At 43.1% G+C, this 13123-nt stretch overlaps 1 protein-coding gene across 1 annotated transcript in view; it reads left to right on the top strand.

The window, feature by feature from the left end:
* The first annotated feature begins 4 nt into the window (after positions 1-4).
* znf106a (zinc finger protein 106a) overlaps positions 5-13123 on the top strand; it is a 76249-nt gene continuing 63130 nt past the window's right edge. Inside the window, exons 1-3 of the mRNA XM_041214408.1 lie at positions 5-110; positions 11303-11387; positions 12452-12513. Of these exons, the coding sequence (XP_041070342.1) occupies positions 11334-11387; positions 12452-12513 (116 nt within the window). The 5' untranslated portion in view covers positions 5-110; positions 11303-11333. The remainder of the gene's footprint in view (positions 111-11302; positions 11388-12451; positions 12514-13123) is intronic.

Raw genomic sequence — 13123 nt, 5'->3', positions numbered from 1 at the left:
CATCCTGGCACATGCGCAGTGATTGTGAGCCCCCATGGTTCCACGCGCGGCATCAACATGATGGTTACGCTGCTGTGAGTGGTCGGCCTGGGCTGGAAAGGCGATTCACAGTGAGTACCGCCCGGGAGGGATAGGGTAGTGTAATTATAAACAGTCCAGGAACTGTAAGTCTTCAATTCCGCCTTGTGCTTTCCCCCTGCGACTCTTCCCCACCCCCCCAACTATGCCCCCCCCCACTCTCTGCTCCCCCCAACTCTCTGCCCCCCCCCACTCTTTGCCCCCCCCACTCTCTGCCCCCCCCACTCTCTGCCCCCCTACCCGTCCCCCCCTCCCCCCTCCTTCCGCCTCCCCTCCTTCCCCTCCCCCCTCCCCTCCGTCCTGTCGCCCCCCCGATTCCCTTTCTGTCGTCCCCGATTCCATTTTTGCCCCCCCCATTACCCCTGACTCCCTTTTTGCCCCCCTCTCCCACCCGCCCCCTACTCACCAATGTTTATCACAAGCACATGACTCTTACAGCTCCTCACACCCCGCTTCCTGTAAGGACTTCATCCCATTCTCTCAGTTCCTTCGCCTCCATCGCATCTGTTCCGATTGTGCCACTTTCAAAAATTGTTCCTCTGACATGTCTTCCTCCTTCCTTAACTGAGGTTTCCCACCCATGGTGGCTGACAGGGTCCTCAACCGCATCCGGCCCATCACCGCCATCTCTGCCTTCACTCCTTCCTCTCCCTCCCAAAGCCATGATAGGGACCCCTTGTCCTCACTTTTCACCCCACCAGCCTCCGCATTCAAAGGATCATCCTCCGCCATTTCCACCAACTCCAGAATTCCATCGGGACCGTTCCCTCCAGGACACCCTGGTCCACTCCTCCATCAGCCCCTGCACCTCAATCCCCTCCCATGGCACCTTCCCATGCATTCGCCCCCCTCCTCCCCTCCAAGGGCCCAAACACTCCTTTCAAGTGAAGCCACACTTCACTTGCACTTCCCTCAATTTAGTCTTACTGCATTCGCTGCTCCTAATGCGATCTCCTCTACATTGGAAAAACCAAACACAGACTGGCTGCTCCTAATGTGATCTCCTCTACATTGGAAAGACCAAACACAGACTGGGTGGCCGCTTTGCAGAACAACTTCAGTCTGTCCGCAAGCATGACCCAGACCTTCCTGTTGCTTGCCATTTCAACATACCATCCTGCTCTCATGCCCACATGCCAGCCCTTGGCCTGTTGCAATGTTCCAGTGAAGCTCAATGCAAACTGGAGGAACAGCACCTCATCTTCCGATTAGGCACCTTACAGCCTTCCGGACTTAACATTGAGTTCAGCAACTTCAGATCATGAACTCCCTCCTCCATCCTCAGCCCTTTTTGATCCCCTTTTTTCAAATATTTATTCTTTAATTTTTATATATATATTTTTTCCCACCTATTTCTATTATTTTTTTAAATTTATTTTCATTCAAGTTTTATCCCCACCTTCTAGCCTATTTCGATCTCCCCACCCCACCCCCACTAGGGTCATCTGTCACTTGCTCATCCTGATTTCTACTCTTAATGTCATCATTAGCACCTCCTTTAGCCAGTATCACCACCATTAACACCCCTTTGACCTTTTGTTTATGACATGTTTTGCAATCTCTCCTTTGCCTCCCCCCCCCCACTGGCTTTCTATCCAGCTCCAACTGTCCCACCCCCCTTAGATAGTATATATTTCACCACATTTCTACTTCTCTTTAGTTCTGAAGAAGAGTCATACGGTCTTGAAACGTTAACTCTGTCTTTCTCTCCACAGATGCTGTCAGACCTGCTGAGTTTTTCCAGCAATTTTTGTTTTTGTTTCAAAAACTATATTGGCCTTGAATAAATTCCATGATCCAAACTCCACTGCACTCGGGAGAAGAGAATTCCACAGACTAATGACCCTCAGAGGAAATATTTCTCCTCATCTCCAAGTTGAGATTAGAAATAGGAGACACTTTTTAAAAATAACAGATCTCCCTTTTAAGATGAGAAATCTTTGACATGATGACACAATAGGGCTTGATTTTCTTGCCTACCACAATCAATAGCCTGCTGGACATTTATTGTATTGGCTCCTGTTTGGGTCAAGTACCTACAGGTCTGTAGAATCCATTCACCAGCATCAGTGGCACCAGTACCACTGGTATACCACCAGATGGTATAAAGGAAAAGGGGAAGTATGTGTAATGGTTGGAACTCTTCAGCTGTGCAGTGCAAGCAGGGATGTATAAACGGATGTCTGATTGAAGTAATAGGATATCCTGTTATAGGCAGGAGTAGGCTGATTGATACTGATAACTTCAGTGTCAGAGTTGGATGGCACATGAATGATAACTGGATTTGTGATGACACTTGTATTCTTGCAATCTGCCGCCTCTTCAGGCAGGAAAGAAACGAGCTGGCAAGTGAATATCCTCTCATTGGGACAGACTCTGCATCATTGAATCAAGGTTTGTGACCATTGCACTTGGTTTAGGCCAGGTTAATTGAAGCTGCACAGATCCTTCTCAGTGCTGAATGGCCTATGAATCATGTGCCAGAATGCTCTTCTATACAGTAACCCTCTGTCTCTCGATGTATACTGCTTGTCATGATACTCTCACCTACACCTTGACTTTGATAATAAAACAATTATAGCAAAGGAAGAAGCCAATTGTTCCATCGAGTCCATGCCGGTTCTCTGCGCGATTAATGTAGTTAGTTCCACTCCCATTTTTTCCTCATTAGCCCGCTAATTTTTTTTTCTCTTCAGGTATAATTCCCTTTTGAAAACATTATGATCCCAGTTGAAGTTAATACTGGACAACTCAGATCCCAGAGCGAGACCTGGCTTGGTAAATCCCAACTTTGTTTTTTTTTGAAAGCCTGGAGGTCAGACACTGAACACTTTCACAAGCCTGCCAGTATACTTTTAACACAGAGTAAAACATTTATTAAATAAGAGAAAATGAACTATATTACACTAGACAAAAAGATTGGAAAGATTTCAACACCGATACCAGAAAATGATTCAAATTCAAACTATTCCTTTTGTCCCAGCAACCTTTACAGGCACAAAACCCCAGTGAAGATTTACTACTGTCTCAACATCAAGGTTTCTTGAATTAGCTCAGTTTCAAGCAGTTTTCTTCTAGTGGACTGCTCAGCATTTACTGGATGCTTTTCTTCAGCTGGTATCTCCCTCTGCAGCACCAAAAAAACCACAGTCTAAACTCTCTAATAATTCAACTTCAGAGCAAACATGAGTTCCCTAAACTCAGTTCCCCAGCAGGCTTGCAGGATTTCTCATTAGAGAAATTAGATCTCCTGCCTGCACTCTCTGGTATATACACACAAGCTCCTCTCCTGTGTTTCCCTGTCTCTCTGAACCCCTGTCGCTAGGCAACAGCACAGTTTTTTTCTATTTTTTTAAACTTCACTAAACTACTAACCCCTTGGTAATCCATCTCTTCACTTTGAGTGGTAGGACCTCATTAAAAATGCATGTATACAAACAGGGCCCCAGACTTCCCAGCACCCAGCTCACATCCTCAAAATGAAAGTAAAACCTTTCTTAACACCCAATTAGAAAATTTAAATTAAACTTAAAGCTATATATTCCGAACAAAAGCTACAATTGAATCTGCTTCCACTACACACTCAGGCAGTGCATTAAAGATCCAGACCACTCGCTGTGTTTAAAAACATTTTTATTTCCTTATGTCACTTTTGGTTCTTTTGCTAATCACTGTCCTTTTGTTCTTGACCCTTCTGGCAATAGGAACAGCTTCTTCCTATCTACTCAGTTTAGACCCTTCATGATTTTGAACATCTCTATCAGATCTCTCATGCCATCTATTCTCTAAGAAGAACAGCCCAGCTTGTTCAATCTATCCACCTAACTGAAGTCCCTTATCCCTGGAACCATTCTCATAAATCTTTCCTGCACCCTGTCTAAAGCCTTTTCATCTTTCCTAAAGTGTGGTGTCCAGAATTGGACACACTACTCCAGTTGAGTCCAAACCAATGCTTTGTAAAGGTTCTTCATAACTTCCTTGCTTTTGTACTGTATGCCCCTACTTATAAAGTCAAGGATCCTGTATGTTTTAACTGCTATGTCAAACTACCCTGCCATCTTCAATGATTTATGCACATAAACCCCCAGGTTTCTCTGTTCCTGCACCCCATTTTAGAATTGTGCTGTTTGGCTTATATTGCCTCTCCTCATTCTTCCTATCAAAATGTATCACATCGCACTTCTCTGCATTAAATTTTATCAGACAGGTGCCTGCCCTTTCCACCAGCCTGTCTATGTTCTCTTGAAGTTTATCACTACCATTCTCAGTTCACAATACAAGTTTGTCATCTGCAAATCTTGTAATTGTGCCAAAGTTGTAAGTTGTATCAAGGAAAGTAATGGTCCTAATACCAACCCCTTAGAGCACCACTGTATATCTTCCTCCAGTCTAAAGAGCAACCATTAACTACTAACTGTTTCCTATCACTCAGCTGACTTCATATCCATCCCACTCCTGTTTCTTGTATTCCATAGGCTGCAACTTTGCTGGCAAGTCCATTATGTGGCACTTTATGAAATGCCTTTTGGAAGTCCATGTGCACTGCATCAACTGCATTACCTACACCACTGTTACCTCATCAAAAATTCATTCACATTAGATAAATATGATTTGCCCTTAATGAATCCTGTAGGCTTTCCTTAATTTATCTGCGTTTGTCCAGGTGAGTGTTAATTTTGTCCCGGATTAAGCTTTTCTATTATTTCTAAACACATTCCCATCACCGAGATAAACTAACTGGCCTGTAGTTGCTGGGTGTATTCCTAGTCCTTTTTTGACCAAGGGTAGAACATTTGCAATTCTCCAGTCCTCTGGTGCTACCCCTGTACCTAAGGAGGTTTGGAAGATTGTGGCCAGTACCTCCACAGTTTCTACCCTTATTTCCCTCCGTACTTTTGGATGCATCCTATCTAATCCTGGTAAAACATCAGCTTTAAATACAGCCAGTCTTTCTAATATCTCCTCTTTATCAATCTTTAGCCCATCCAATATCTCAACTATCTCCACTTTCACCATGACTTGGGCAGCATCTTTTTTCTTGGTAAAGTCAGATGCAAAGTACTAATTTAGTACCTCAGCCGTGCCTTCTGCCTCCATGCATACACCTTTTTTTGGTTCCTAATTAGCCTCCCTCACCTCCCCTCCCCCATCTTATACCTATTTACTATTTATATGCCCATACTGGACACTTCCAGCCAATGTACTCTAGCGCACACCCTGATTGTTGATGGACATGCCTGGTAATGTACTGTCACCCAAACCCTTATTATTGATGGACACTGCCTGACAATGTGCTCGCCCAGACACTAGTTATTGATTGACGTCAGGTGATATGTTCTCATCCAGGCACTGACTAATGATGGCGTGGGTGTTGTCTAATGAATATTCTGAGATATGGGCTAATTGAGGCAAATATTCAGGCATTTTTATTGTTGCTGCAGAGTTCCAACTCATGATCTATTTGATGGGTGCCAGTGGAAGGAGTATCACTGAATTGGCCCGGGAGCTTCTGTGAATAAAGGCTAACAGCCATTTGCTGTAGTTCATGTGGCACTGGAAGAGGCAGAGCTGGGGTCCTGCAAAGGGAGTTTCAGCAATTCAGTATTACAGATCATAAGATCACGGTAGGAAATATTGCTATATGCTAGTTAGTGGAGATAAATGCCATGGGGCAACAGTGCTCTATAGGCATGAAGGGGGAGTTGATGCATGAGGGAGAATGTCAGGTTCTTAGGGGATTGGGTCCAGTTCTGGGGCACAGGTTATCTGTATGGGATGGATGGGGCAGGAGAGATGGTGTAGGTTCAGATTTATGAGTTATTAGAACCAGTTCTGGGGCAGAGGTGGCCTACAGGAACAGGAGTAGGCCATTCAGTCCCTCAAACCCATTCCACTTTACAATTCAGTTGTGGCGGATCTGTATCTTAACTCCACTTAACACCTAAAGTCCTTGCACCAGTTGCAAAGCTCATCAAGGATGTGATTGAACACATTCACTTCTGGCTGGGTCCAGCCACACCAACACTCAAGAACTTTGTCACCATCCAGGACAGCCATTTGGTCAGTGACAATGTGGCTGCAAAAGGTACATTGTACAGAATACATTGTAGTGACTCCCCAGGGCTACTTGAATATCACCTTCCTCCCCTTCAACCTCCAGTTCAAGGCAAAGAGAGAATATGAGAACACAGTGAAAATAAAAAAAACCCAAATCTTCTACTGGCATGTAAATGGTAAGCAGGTAGTAAGAGGTGGGATGGGGCCTATTAAGGGCAGTTAGGGTGGTATATGCTTGGAGGCATATGGCAAGGCTTAATGTGTACTTGATTTTGGTGTTTACTAAGGCAGAGGATGCTGACAAAATATTGGTAGAAGCAGGGATGGTACTGGCAATGGATGGGGTGAAAATTGATAGGATGTACTGGAAAAGTTGGTTATGCTTAGAGTAGATAAGTCAACTGGTCCGGATAGCTTGCGTCCCAGGTTGCTAAAGCAAGTGGGAGTGGCGATAGCAAAAGGGCTAGGCCATAATCTTCCAATCTTCCCTAGATATGGGAGAGGTGTCAGAGGGTTGGAGAATGACATGTGTGACACCCTTATTCAAGAAAGGATGTAAGGACATCCCTAATAATTGCAGGCCAGCTGGTTTAATATCAGTGGCAGGTAAGGTTTTAGAAAAAATAATCAAGGAAAAATAATAAGCAGGCACTTGGAAAGGTTTGAATTAATTAAGGAGAGCCAGCCTGAAGTTGTAAAGGGCAGATTGTGACTGACTAATCCTGTTGAATTTTTTGATGAAGTAACATAAAAAGTTGAAGGGAAAGCAATGGATATTGTCTATATGGATTTGAAGGAAGCATTTGACAAAATGCTACATAAAAGCCTGGTTAACAAAATTGAGGCTCATGGAATGGAATGGGCTGGTGGGGGGAAATGTGGGGTGGGCGTTGTCAGTGTCAGCTTGGATAAAAGATTGGTTGAAGGACAGAACAGTGAGTTATGATAATTGATTGTTTTTCAGACTCGAGAATGGTAGACAGTGGTGTTCTTCAAGGGTCAGTGCTAGGACCACTGCATTTTTTGATACATGTAAATAACTTGGATATTGGAATACAAATAACTTGGATATTGGAATACAGAGTAAAATTTCAAAATTTGCTGATGATTCCAAATTTGGAAGTTTGGCTGACAGGATGATACAAATTGACTACAACAGGACTAGAGAGACCAGTAGAATGGGCAGACAAGTGGAGCAGATGGTGCACTTTGGCAGAGGGAATAAGGAGAGGCCACATAGACGCTAGACAGCTCTGAAAAGTGTGCAGGGGCAGCGGGACCTGGGGGTTCATATGCATAGATCTTTGAAGGTGTCAGGATATATTGAGAGTGCAGTTAGCATATGGGAGCCCTTGCTTCATAAATAGAGGCATTGAGTATTACAGCAAGGAAGGTTTACTGAACCTGTGTAAAGCTGTAGTTAAGACCCAGCTAGAGCATTGCATCCAATTCTGGTCACTACACTTTAAAAGGATGTGTGTTCTTGAGAGGGTGCAGAAGAGATTTGCAAGGATTGTTCCAGAGATGAGGGATTTTAGTTACAAGGTTAGATTGGAGAAACTGGGGTTGCTCTCCTTAGAGTAAAGGAGATCGAGGAGAGATTTGATAGAGGTGTAGAAGATTATGACAGGTTTAGATGCTGACGGCACCAGGGCGAGAAGACACAAATTGAAAATTTTGGGCAAGGGGGATGTGAGGAAGGCCTTTTTTCCCCAGCACATGGTAATGACCTGGAACTTGCTGCTTATGAGGGCGGTGGAAGTAAAAATGTTGAAAGAAATTGGATGGGCATTTGAGTGAAATAAACTTGTGTGGCTACGGAATAGAGGGGGGAATGGGATGATGCTCAACAGAGAGCCAGCAAGAACTTGATGGGTTCAATGGCTTCCTTCTGTGCTGTAATAAATCCATGACTCAATGAGAAGGACAAGAAGCTGTGATTAGGTACCATCCTCTTAAATGCATCTCCAAGTAACTCAACATTCTGACGTCGACATGTACGACTTTTCTCCCTTCATCCTGGAATTATTTTTCTCCTCCTTGTGGGAACATCTGCTGCCACAAGACCTATTCAAGAAGAATATGAACTTCCTCAGGGCATCTAGGATTTTGTGATATTTGTGATCTTGCTAATGTTGCCCATATTGCAAATCGTATAAAATTTAATAAAGTAACTTCAGGAGGACACAGGCAGCTATCTAGTGGTTAACTGTCAGATATAATTTAATACAGAGAAACATGAGGTGTTAGAGGTCTATTATCAAACCCTTTGATCATCTTACAAGAAGTGAAGATTTTTTTTAACACATACGCAAAATGTGGGTATTATTGGCAAGACCAGCATTTATTGCCCATCCAAAATAGGCCTTGAAAAGCTGGCGGTGAGCTGCTGCCTTAACTGCAATCCATGTGGTGTAGGTACACCCACAGTGCTATTAGGGAGAGAGTTCCAGGATTTTGATCCATGGCAGTGAAGGAATGGCGATGTAGTTCCAAGTCAGAATGGTATGTGTCTTGAAGGGGAATTTGCAAGTGATGGAATTCCCGTCTATCTGCTTTCGGCCTTTGCCCTTCTAGGTGGTAGATTTTACGGGTTTGGAAGGGGCTTTCGAAAGAGTCTTAGTGAGTTGCTGCATTGAATCTTGCAGCTGCTGCACAATATTTTTGGTATGCACCTGTGGTGGAGGCATTGAATGTTTAAGGAGGTGGATGGGTCGCCAGTCAAGTGGGCTGCTTTGTCCTAGATAGTGTCAAGCTTCGTAAGTGTTGTTGGAGCTGCACTCGTCCAGGCAAATGAAGAGTACCCTATATTCTATCACACTCCCGACTTGCACCTTGTAGGTGGTGGACAGGCTTTGGAGGAGGATGGGGGGGTCAAGAGGTGAGTTACTTGCTGTATAATTCCCATCCTGATCTACTCCAGTAGCCACAGTATTTATATGTTAAGTTTCTAGTCAATGGTGGCATCCATAGTGTTGATGGTGGCGGATGCAGTGATGGTAATGGCATTGAATTTCAAGGATAGGTGGTTAGACTCCATTATTAGCATCATTAAGATGCCCCATTAGTGGGAATCCAAAACTAGGGGCCTTAAATATGAGAGTCATTAATAAGTCCATTAAGGAGGTCAGGAGAAATTTCTTTACCCAAAGAGTGGTTAGAGTTTGGAATTTACCACCCTAAGGGATTCATCTCATTCAAGTTGAGACAAATAATTGGATGCACTTAAGGAGAAGCTAGATCAGTACATGAGGGAGAAAGAAATAAAAAAAAAATATGCTGGTAGGGCGAAGAGTGATGTAACGAGTGGAGCATAAACGTAGACCAGATGAGTCGAATGGCCTGCTTTTGTGCTGTGTATTTTATGTAATTCTGTGATGTATTTTGGAAGAAATAATGAGCAGGTGAACGTTGAAAGGAGTAGAGAGAGTTCTGGGTTTGGACACAGAAGAACTAACTGATAAATCAGAGCAAATTGTGTCCTAGGTTTCATAAATAAGGTCCAAGAATACAAAAGTGAAGAGGTGATCCTAAACGTGCAGATCATTAGTTCAACTGCAGTTATGGTATTGTATCCAAGTTTGGGTCCCCTACAATAAGAAGCATGTCAAGTCCATGCAGAGAGTGCAGAAGTGATTAATCAAGTTTAACCCAGGGATGGGAAGCTTTAATCTTTCACCCAGCTGGGTGGGACTGCATTCACCTGTTTTCATTCTTATCTACCTAATTGTAGCCAAGGCAATAGATTCTGCTCTCGCAGTTACCTTTGGAGACCCCAAGGATTTATCCTTTGTTCCCTCTGTTTTTCTTGGTGACAGTATCTGTTTCCGTATGTACTCTGACGACATCTAGCTCAGCCTCACCTCCATTCTCTCTAAACAACTGCTCTGACATCCAGTACTGCAAACACAGTGCAAATGGGCCTTACAGAAAAAAAAGTTGTGTTTTTTTTATCTTCCTTTCAGGTTTTCGAGTTCCCTGTGGTGCAGTATGCTCCTCGTATGTTCATCCATCTCCTGTAATAAACACACACACAACTCATTTCTACCCTTCTTTTGTTACATAGTTTTCAATTATGGACAGAGACATCGTTGGAAGCAGAAGTTGTTTCTCCAAATCCCTCAATTGCATCTAAACAGCAACCCCCCCCCGTTAAAATCAAGATCAAAATTATTGTCTTAGGTCCCACTGCAAGCACTGTCTCTAGATACCGACTCCGCCCCTCTCCGTGGCAACTGTCTGAGACTATTCACAGCCTTTGTCATATTTGACCCCGCGATGAGCTTCTGATCATATATCCATGCCATCACTCAGATGGCCTATTTCCACCTTCGTAACATCACCTGACTCCACACCTGCCTCAGCCAATCTGCTGAAACAATCATCCATGCCTTTGTACACAGTAATCAGGCTTGGCCTAAATAGCCAAGTGGTTATGGTACTGGGTTTGTAACCCCAAGATCAAGAGTTCAAATCTCACAATGGCAACTATGAAACAATGTAACTTCATCAATCGTTCAAATCTCATAATGGCAAACTATGAAACAATGTAACTTCATCTGAAACAGATGGAAACGGGTTTGTACTCGAAAGAGTTACTTCCAAGTTCTATCTGAGGGCCAATGCCAGCAACGATGAATACGGAAATTCAAATTGTTAAGCTTGGCCTAAATAGCCAAGTGGTTATGGTACTGGGTTTGTAACCCCAAGATCAAGAGTTCAAATCTCACAATGGCAAACTATGAAACAATGTAACTTCATCTGAAACAGATGGAAACAGGTTTACTCAAAAGAGTATCAAGAGTTCAAATCTCACAATGGCAAACTATGAAACTATGTAACTTCATCTGAAACAGATGGAAACGGGTTTGTACTCGAAAGAGTTACACAGTAATCAGCCCCTTTTCCCCACTTTTGTTCTAGTTACCAGTGCTCACGAAGCAGTTACCAACCGGGGTTAAGGAGCCTGTACAACAGGCAGACAAAGTTATGTAAAATGCATGAATGAACAAAGAACAGTTTTAAAAGTAAAATGCTTTTTCCAAAGAAATTTGAGTTTCCACAAAAATGATAGTGACTCATTCTTTAGAAAAGGGTTGGAACTGAACTTAGTTGTATCGTAGGCACAAACTGTTTCCTCCAACTTAATTTCCATTGTGTTTTTCAGGTTTGAACTGACTGCTGTCAAGTTCTCCACAATGGAAAAAGAGAGGAAGTGCATTTTGTGTCACATCACTTACAGCTCAAAAACGGTAACTCTCGGTCCATCTCTTGTCGGTCACTCTTTCCTTTCTAAGATTTGCTTTCATCATTTCCACATTTCTTGATAGATCTATCTCTTAGGGATGGAGGGTACATTTTGAGTATGGATCTATGTTTTTACCTTCTTATGAAGAGTTTTCCTGTAATGTACTTTATAGTGAGATTTAGCTCTGGTAGTGATAAATTCTGACTGATCAATTTGGACTTTTTGATAATGTGTTGGAGGTAAAATCTCTCATTCATAAAACAACTAAATGCTGATAGGGGAACAAATAATGTTGGAGTGAATAAGCTGAATGATCTTCCTCGTGTTTACTTTGTGATGTTCTGCAGTTAGTTGGGAAACCTGTTCCAGAAAGCACAGCTTCTCATTTGGTCACAAACAGTGCAGAAGCAGCAATTTTTCCTGAAATATTCAGAATTGGATTGCAGTGATTCAAGAAGAAGGCTTCTGAAGGGCAACTAGAGATGGGCAGTAAATGTTGGCCTTGTCAGTGACACTTCCATCCTGAGAATTAATATTGAAAAAATCTGATGAATGAGCTTGATTGGATAGATGGTCTTACCCCTTCTGCTCTTAGTTCCCATTTTCTACTTTTGCACCTCCTCTCTCAAAGTGCTGTGTTGCCGAATACAGTTTGATGGGTACCACACAGCCTTCACCAAGATGTCTGTTTTTCACTTGGGACCATAGACCTTGAGTGTCGACAGGGTAATTACTGTGAGGAGGATGGGTTATCAGAATTCAGCCACAATCTGTCCTCACCCAACACTGTCCAGTGAGGGTTACTAGTTAGTGGGAAGAGGCAGGTTATATTGCTGATTTTATTTTTTTAACCCTTCCCTTAACCTAGTCTAGGGGTTACTGATTCCAATAGCCATGAACCTATCTGAGAGTCAAAGTCAAAGCATTCTGGTGGGAGAGTTTAGTTTGGTTAGATGCAATTGCGGGATTTGGAGAAACAACTTCTGCTTCAAACAATGCCTCTGTCCATAACTGAAAACTAAGTAACAAAAGAAGGGTAGGAATGAGTTGTATGTGTGTTTATTACAGGAGATGGATGAACATATGAGGAGCATGCTGCACCACAGGGAACTCGAGAACCTGAAAGGCAGGTAAAAAAAAATTACAACCTTGTTTCTGTAAAGCCCATTTGCACTGTGTCTGCACAGCAGGGCTGTTCAGCTCAGGCCTTGGAATGGGGAGAAAATGGGAGAGGAGGTGACCTTGTGTAGCGGCAACAGAAAGAGATGGGCTCAGCAGTGCAGGGAACCTGAGAGTTACTGGAACACTTCAGTAGATACACAATGTCCACGGTGTTGGTCATAGTTGAGTGCTACCACTCTCACTTCTTGAGCATGTTATCTAAGGAGGTGCCATCTTTAGCCAAATCTAATTTCCTTGCCCCATTTTTAAAAATGTCTGGTCAGCCAATTGCTGTAGAAGGGAATGGAATTGATGGTGAGGAACTGTCCACAAACAGCAATGTGATAACCAGATAATTTGTTTAAGTGCTGTCGGTTGAGTAATAAGCATTGTGCAGGATAATAGGGAGAACTTGCCACTCTTCTTCAAGTAGTGCTATAGGATCTATTATGTCCATCTGAGAGGGAAGACAGTCCATCAGTTTCATTAGTCCCACTCCCCTGCAATTTTTCTTCTCAATTATCCAATTCCCTTTTGAAAGTTGTTATTGAATCTGCTTCCACCACTCTTTCAGGTCAT

Source organism: Carcharodon carcharias, chromosome 20, assembly GCF_017639515.1.
Source record: "Carcharodon carcharias isolate sCarCar2 chromosome 20, sCarCar2.pri, whole genome shotgun sequence".
Lineage (NCBI taxonomy): Eukaryota > Metazoa > Chordata > Chondrichthyes > Lamniformes > Lamnidae > Carcharodon > Carcharodon carcharias.
This window is presented reverse-complemented; position numbering and strand designations above follow the sequence as displayed.